This window comes from Marmota monax, unplaced genomic scaffold, assembly GCF_021218885.2.
Source record: "Marmota monax isolate L192 unplaced genomic scaffold, Marmota_monax_Labrador192_F-V1.1 WCK01_AAM20220418_F8-fsc00901, whole genome shotgun sequence".
NCBI lineage: Eukaryota > Metazoa > Chordata > Mammalia > Rodentia > Sciuridae > Marmota > Marmota monax.
In genome coordinates, this window is record NW_026694970.1 from 80,977 (window position 1) to 88,954 (window position 7,978).

At 40.0% G+C, this 7,978-nt stretch overlaps 1 protein-coding gene across 1 annotated transcript; it reads right to left on the minus strand.

Moving 5' to 3' along the window:
* Positions 1-5,978: 5,978 nt before the first annotated feature.
* On the minus strand, positions 5,979-6,937 carry LOC124081279 (glycine cleavage system H protein, mitochondrial-like). Its single transcript, XM_046427494.2, has one exon. The coding sequence runs from the start codon at positions 6,907-6,909 to the stop codon at positions 6,388-6,390; it is 522 nt and encodes a 173-aa protein (XP_046283450.1). The 5' UTR covers positions 6,910-6,937; the 3' UTR covers positions 5,979-6,387.
* Positions 6,938-7,978: the final 1,041 nt, after the last annotated feature.

Sequence of the window (7,978 nt, forward strand, 5' to 3'; positions counted from 1 at the left end):
GAAGAAGAAGGAAATTGTGTTATTTGTGACATGGATTAACCTGGAAGACATTATACTGAGTGAAATAAGCCAGATACAGAACAAATATCACATGGTCCCACTTACATGGGATATTTAAAATATTCAAACTCATAGATGTAGAAAAAATGGTGGGACTGGAAAGGGAGGTGGTGGGAGTTGCTGTTCAACAGTTACAAAGTTTTGGTTATGAAGATTAGTAAGTTCTAGAACTCTCCTGTACAGTCTGCGCATGTAGTTAACGATACTATGTTGTACACATAAAATGTGTTAAGAGGGTGGATGTCATGGAACTGTTCTCACCCCAATAAAATAAGAGCCATATATTAGAAAATATTTGGGGGCTGGGGAATGTACCTCAGTGCAGAGCACTTGCTTAGAATGCATGAGGCCCCAGGTTTGATTCCTAGCACTACAAAAAAAAAATTCATATTTTCCTTTCACTAAATTCTTATATATATACTATGATCTCATTTGGGGTTGGAGTGCAGGGGGGGACATGTTTGTTTTGTATCATTGTCATGTTTGGGTGGGGGGCGTTGTCCCAGCTTTTTGGAAGTTTTCAATTAAAAATTGCTCACCATTTTAAAGTACCACATTTCTAGGATTATAATCTCTGTTAATTTTTTCAAATTTAAGTTACACATATGATACGGTAACACTTAACATAATAATGTAACTACTTATGTTAAGTAGAGAAATGAATGAAAAAATTAGGGTACATTTTTGGATGACAGAATTATGGGTGACATATAATTTGTGTGACACATCAATGTATTTTTCCATTTTTAATTCAACAAACATGTATTGATCACCTTCTCTATGGGCCAGATATTGCTGAGGACCTGGGATAACAAAAAGGAAGGAAAGCATGTCCCTGAACCAACCATTGGGCTCCTTGACTTGGCACTAGCCCAGTCTTCCAGACCATCTGGGTTGCCAAACAAGTCAGATCCAAATTTTAAGTACAAGTGAATGTAACCTGAGATTGTATCTAATGGGATTACGATAGTCAAAGTACAATATGTTCTTTGACCCTTTGAGATTGACTGGACTGAATGTGTCATGGGAAATGTTCTCCTCTTTGATGTCTTCTCATTCTTAACACCAAATTACATAACATAAAAAGAAAAAAAAAAAAAGAGCTAGAAACAAAGTGTCATGAATCAACCTACAGGCCCAGTGAATCAAATTATGTTCTTTGCATCTGTTTAGAGAAGGTCTATCCAATCCTTCTCTCAACAAACCAGTTGTAGTGGCACACGCCTGTAATCCCAGTGAGTCAGGAAGCTGAAGCAGGAGGATCACAAGTTCAAGGCCAGCCTCAGCAATTTATCGAGCTCAAAGCTCCATTTTCACTGTTCTGAGAGTATTAACATGTAATTCTCATAACCATATGGAATAGGTATTATTGTCCTCAGGTTCTGTATGAGGAACCAAGGCAGAGAGAGAATAAATGACCTACTCAAAGTCATCAAGGTAGGAAGTAAAGTTTGAACTGGGCAATCTTCATATTTCTCTAATTCAGAGCTCCTGCCTCACCCCACCCACGGCAGTCCTGTATTATTAAGGACTCCATGTTTTCTTCCTTTGCATGTCCTGGAGTCCTATACTATGAGTGACTTGGCTCATGCTACCAAGATTAACAATGACTTTACTGCAAAATGCCAGCAGCATTTGTAGTATATTTTTCCTGTGTCCCCTAACCAATATCTCAAGCAGAGCTTAGCTCACCAAGATGGATAAATATTAACTTTAGGTCAGCACCTTATGTCACAGGCCAGAGTCTAAAACAGCAGGGAACTTTGGTCTCTTCCTGTATCTCCTCTCATGTGGACACAGGACAGAAAAGCAGCCTCAGGTGTCTCTGGGCAAATCGTTGGACAGCCATGCTGCCTTATTCTCCTCCATTCTATAGCACTGGATCGTGTCCTTAATATGTAGAAATTTTAACCATGAAAGAATTAGAGCATTCTCTCAACTACCAGATTTCTGTGTGTTCATGTTCAAAAGTACAGGCACATGTACAAAGGGATACAAGAAACGTAAATGTGAGGTCAAGGGTCACTAGAAGTCATCTACTCCAAGTCTCTCCATTTATAAAAGAGGGAAGCAAGCACCCCCAAAATTATGTGCCAAAGTCACATAGATTTTATTTTGATAAAGCCTTTATTTTTAAATCAGTTTATACCCTTACACTTTAAATCATTTAAAAAGTTTTTCACCAGGTATATGCTAGAATATATACTAGAATATGCTGGTATATACTAGACTATACATATTCCACATACTGGAGTATAGTTTTTAAAGTCTGCAAATTTTACAAGGTTTCTTAAGAAAAAGACAGATGCCCAGGTCACCTGCTGCTCACTCTCTTTCCCAAAGACTAAGTATGACTTTGTTTTCTCACCTTCTGTTTTGTTTTGTTTTGGAGGTGGGGAGTTGGACATTGTACACTGACTTTCCCCTGTGTAGGATAAAGACTCAGCCCTCCACCTGATACAGTTCCATCTCAATTGTGATGGAAATATTCAATTTACACTATTTGCGTTTTTGTGACTGTAGATGATATTCAGAAATGGGGCACATCCTAAGCTTGTGTGTGTGTGTGTGTGTGTGTGTGTATGAGTATGTGTGTGTATAAGTGTGCCCATGCTTGTGGGTATCTTTCTAATACAAATTTAACATCCACAGAGTTAATCATTTTCTTTTTGCTCTGCCTGTTTTTCTTGCCTATGTTTGCTTTGTTTGGGAGCCAGGTCTCACTAGGTTGCCCTGTCTGGTCTCCACTTGTGTCAAGTGGTCCTCCTGCCTCTACCTCCAAGTAGCTGTGGCTATGGGCATGTGCCACCATGCCAGTTTGTACTTGTTTTTAATAAATGTACTTACCTTTCATTCAATACTGAAATGTTTCCCAGTTGTCTAAATAGTCCCTCAAGATATTCAGTAATTCTTTCAATTTTCTATCAAGTATTGCATCAGTCCTATCCATGGCAAGCTTATGAGGTCTCTTCTGGAGAACTCTGCCTGCAGGTCTGAACTGGTTGTCTTCTGTACCTGCTCCGTCTCCCATCATCCTTCACTTCATCCTGTGTTAGAGCCCCATTTCTGGGCCTCACATATCTTAGTCCATTTTCTGTTGAGCAATTGATATACCACAGAGTGGGTATTTTATAAACAGGAGAAATGTATTCAGCTCAGGGTTCCAGAGGCTGGGAGTTCAGCAGCATAGCGCCCCCATCTGGAGATGCCTCCTTGCTGCATCATAACATGGTAAAAGGGTTGGCAAGCATGAGAAGACAGAGAACCAGGTGAACTCTGATAGCAGATCCATCCTTGGGCTAACTAATCCACTCCCTCAGTGAGGACACTGATCCATTCATGAGGGATGTGCCCTCATGACCCACTCACCTCTTAATGGTCCCACCTCTGAATACCTTTACGACAGCTATTAAATTACAACATGAGTTAGAGAGGAGCTTCAAACCATAACAGCATATTTTCCTTTTTTCTTATTTTTTTTATTAACCATGTCCTCTAATAGCTTCCTAAGAAAAAGTATATGTGTGTAAATATTCAATATTTAAGACCAGCTGTCTAAAAGTACCTGGGTTCTACCTTCCCACTTGATTGATAGAGTGATTGCCTCTAGGGTTCTGTGTTGGAAATCATTTTCACACAGAACCTTTTTCCCTTCTTTGTTTCTTTGTTTTGGTTTTGATTTTTGATTTTTTTTTTCTCCCTTCAGAGTCCTGAAGACACTGCTCCTTCATCTCCTGGTTCATTGTGGCCATTGAGATGCATAACACCATTCCAGTTCCCAGTCCTTTGTGCATAGTTTGATTTTCTTCTCTGGGTGTTAAATATTCCTTACCTCAGAGTGGGGAGACTTCACAGTGACACACCTTGGTATGAGTTGGCTTCTATTCCCTGTGTGGGGCTCTCAGCATCTCCTTCTGCACCAAGAAAATCTACTCCAGATTAGGGGTATTTTCTGGAATTATTTTGGTGATGTTTTCTTCTGAGAGTTTTTTTATTTTGTTTTTTTCACTTTCTAGATCTCCTGGAATTCCTAATATATTTATCTGCTTTTCTTATCTTTCCTCATCCATTTCTTTGCCTTTTCACTCTAATGTCTTCAATTTTAATGTACATTTCTCCAATGAAGGTCTTATTTCTGCTGTTTGTCTCCTGCCATCTGTCTTCCTTGTTCTCTCAATTCCCTATTGTTAGATTCATGATGCAAATACAGACATGAGGTATATATTCATTTTATCTCTAAATAACCATTTCTGAAAGTTTCTTTTTTTCCTAACCATTTTTGAAAGTGTCTTTTTTCTCCATAGTCCCTGGTTCCTCCAAATTGTTTCTGTTTTCATTGGCTTCATGGTAGTCGCGGTGTTCTGCTCAGATGTAAGAGTAGGACTACAAACTGAAGCTCAGGACGACTTATGAACAATGAGCCTGGAATCTGATTGGGGGGATGTGTCTTCCAAAATGCTCATCAACGATGACTTTGGCTGTAATGCTCTGGCTGAGCTGGTTGTTAGGGAGCATCCATGTAACTATCTTTAGGGATTTCCTCCAAGGTTGGTCCTAAGAAAGCTCTTCCAGCCCCTTGCCTGGAGAGTAAGGACCTGGTAGCCAGCATTTGAGGGATGCAGCTGGGAAGCAGATGAAAGGAATCTCTGTGTACTGGGTGCATGTTTACTTTATGCTCCTGTTTCATCTAGTATCCCACCTTCAGTGTTGCCTGCTGTTTCCCCAAGTCAGAGGGCTTCTGGCCTGACCCTCTTCACAAGATTAAGTGTCTGGACTTCTGCCGGAGGAGAGGAGGTGGAGTCACCCAGATGCTCCCAGTAAGGGGAGCACAAGTGTCAGCTTCTTAAACACATCTTAATCCTTCCCATTTTGACCTCAGCCTCTTCCTCTACCAGAGTGACCTGATGCTGCCAATCCCAGAGCCTTTGGAGGACCCTCCACTCTCTGTAAATTGATGCCCACTAGCTCTGGTTTCGCTTTCTCAGGTCCACTGAGAAAATGAGTGATCAATCATCCGCCTGCTTTCTGTCTTCCAAAATGCTGTTGTCGCTCCTTCAGTTCTACTATTTCTACTATTAAGAATAGCTGTGTACACACACACACACACACACACTATATATATATATATATATATATATATATATATATATTATAGTTTTAATAAGTTTCAGGAGAAGGCCAAAACTGATGGTGTGTTCAATCCACTGTCTTTACCTGATGTTCTACCAATACGCGTTTTAATAAGGTTGATATGTACCGACATATATCCATGCAGGGGTCCAAGAATACCTAATAATTATTTAATTAGTGGTGGATTACAAGATTCCAATATAGCATTTTAAAAATCTGGTAGAAAAAAAATAATTTACATGTGACTTTAAAGTTTTCTTAAGACCTATTATTATTTTAACAACCAGGTATGTTCCATAGTCTTCGTCCATTCTCTGCTGCTGTAACAGAATGCTACAGACTGGGTAATCTATTAGGGGAAAAAATCATTTTTATGATTATAGAGGATGGGAAACTACTGGCATCTAGCAAGGGCCTTCACGCTGTATCATAGCATGTTAGAGGACACAAATGAGATCATAAATGAGAGGGCAGGAGCAAGAGAAAGCTAGAAGCCGAACTTGCTTTTATAACAACCCACCATCATGCCAATGACCTTCATCTGCCATGAGGGTTCTGCCCCCACAACCTAAGCATTGCTCAAAGGTCCCACCTCTTAATAATCTTACAGTGGCAATTAAACTTCAATATGAGTTTTGGAGAGAACACTCAAATCCTAGGACTCCACCAATATTCGTCAGTATCTGTTTTTTTTTTTTTTTTTTTTTTTTAATGAAGTTGAATATTTTATTTCTTATTTTGTTGCAAGCTGCTGTTTCAGTGTATAAAAATAACACCAGTGAATGCAGTACATTATAAAATTAAGACAGTATTGTTCTTCTGACACTGTACAACACACACTTTCCTCTATGTCCAGTTTTTTTAAAATGGAAGATCATTAAGTATATTGACCCAGATCCAGGGATGGATGTAAGCACGTTACAGTATTATATTAGGCTTATAACAAGATTATCCTTGAATTACATACTTTTTTATAAGTATTTTTACCACAGATAATTTCATGAATTCTGATATCAACCTAGTGCCTACTCTAAAAATCATAAGGAATTGTAAAAAAGATGCATATTGTGTTTATCGGCAGTCATTGGGAAGTTAAGGGGTATCTTCTTCCAGTAGCATTGTTAAGAGTAGTTTTTAAGTCTTCTATAAGACAACTGCTTGCAGTTATTCCATACTAGATTATTTAGGGTGCCATTTTCACTCCTCAATAGATTTTACATATTTCTCATATGCTTCTTCGCTCATTAGGTCATCTAGTTCTGAAGGGTCACTCAGTGTCATCTTTATCAGCCAACCATCTTCGTAACAAGATTTGTTCACAAGCCCTGGGTTTTCTGCAAGTGCCTCATTAATTTCAGTTACTTCTCCTGATAGAGGAGAATAGAGTTCACTGGCAGCTTTCACACTTTCCAAAGCACCAAACTCATCTTGTTTTTTCAATTTTGTTCCAACTTCAGGCAGACTACAATAAACAACATCTCCCAGAGCTTCCTGTGCAAAATTGCTGATTCCCACTGTTCCAATACCATTTTCTGTAGTTATCCATTCATGTTTCTCTGTGAATTTACGCACGGAGAGCAGAGTGGGTCCGGTGCGCAGCGTCCGAACAGCGCCCGCCCTCACCCGCCAGGGCCACGGCGGGCAGAGCGCAAGGGGCGCAGGGGCTGCACGCAGGCTGCGGGCAGCAGCTAGCGCGCTCCGGACTGCTCGCAGCGCCATATTCGCAAGGGTACAGAGGGTCGCCCGCGGCGCCTCTGCCGCCCTGCGACCCCGGCGGGAGTGCGTCAGTATCTGTTTTGTCCATAGCACTGTAGCAGGTGCTATAGTGCTTATGACCTTCTGTCTTTTACCAGAGGTAAGATCTACTGAATGGGAAATATCATGGCATCCATGATATATATATCATTTATAAATTATCTTAGGAATAGGTAAAAAAGGTTTTCTTAAACTATAGGTAAAATAAATACTATCATCTACTATCTACCAGACAGATAATTTTTGCTACTATTTCCTCAAAAGGGTACTACTGACATTTTGAGTGAGGGAGTTCTTTTGTGGTGCTAGACAATCCCAAGCATTACAGTTTGATTATACATAAGCATTAAATGCTGTTTTAATGCTTATATATAATGTCCTCTGTCATTGAGACACTAAAAATCAAGTCCATTCCCACATTTCTAAGAGTCCCTTATGAGTACTTGATGCCAACACCAGTGATTTCTAATAAAACTCTTTGAAACAGAGCTCATTTCCATTTTACAACAAAGCACAGAGAGACTCTGAGAGATTATGTTACCGCTGTTGACCAGTGACGAGTCCTTGCTTCCCCAGTGTTGAAGAATAACACCAAAGAAGCATGCTGAGGCAAGGTCAGAGTAGAAATTAGAAGTTTATTAAAGGACAGCAGAAAAGACTTCTCCAGGAGGAAGAAGGGGACCCAAGAGGTGGAATCCGTGGAAGTGCGGTTGTCTCCCCTTTTTATAGTTGTTTTTAAGTGATGGAATGTAGGTGGGAAGGCCTGAGGGGTGGGACACAGGTGGGCCAAAGAAGTAGTCAGAGCAGGAAGGACTTCATTAACACTTCTTTGGGATGGACTTTGGCCTAGAGCCTTTTCAGGACTTCATTAACATTCCATGAGTTGTCCTGCCTTTCCTGGAATCATTCTCAGCATGGCCTCCATTTTAGATTTCACCTGGTATTAGACCCGATTTACCTAACTACACTGACTACCTAACTTTAATTCTGGCTCCAGTTAAACTCCTTATTCTTCTATTACCTGCAAGTATAA

Excerpts from the sequence above, each read along its gene's own strand:
- LOC124081279 (XM_046427494.2), bottom strand. The coding sequence starts at position 6,909 with ATGGCGCTGCGAGCAGTCCGGAGCGCGCTAGCTGCTGCCCGCAGCCTG.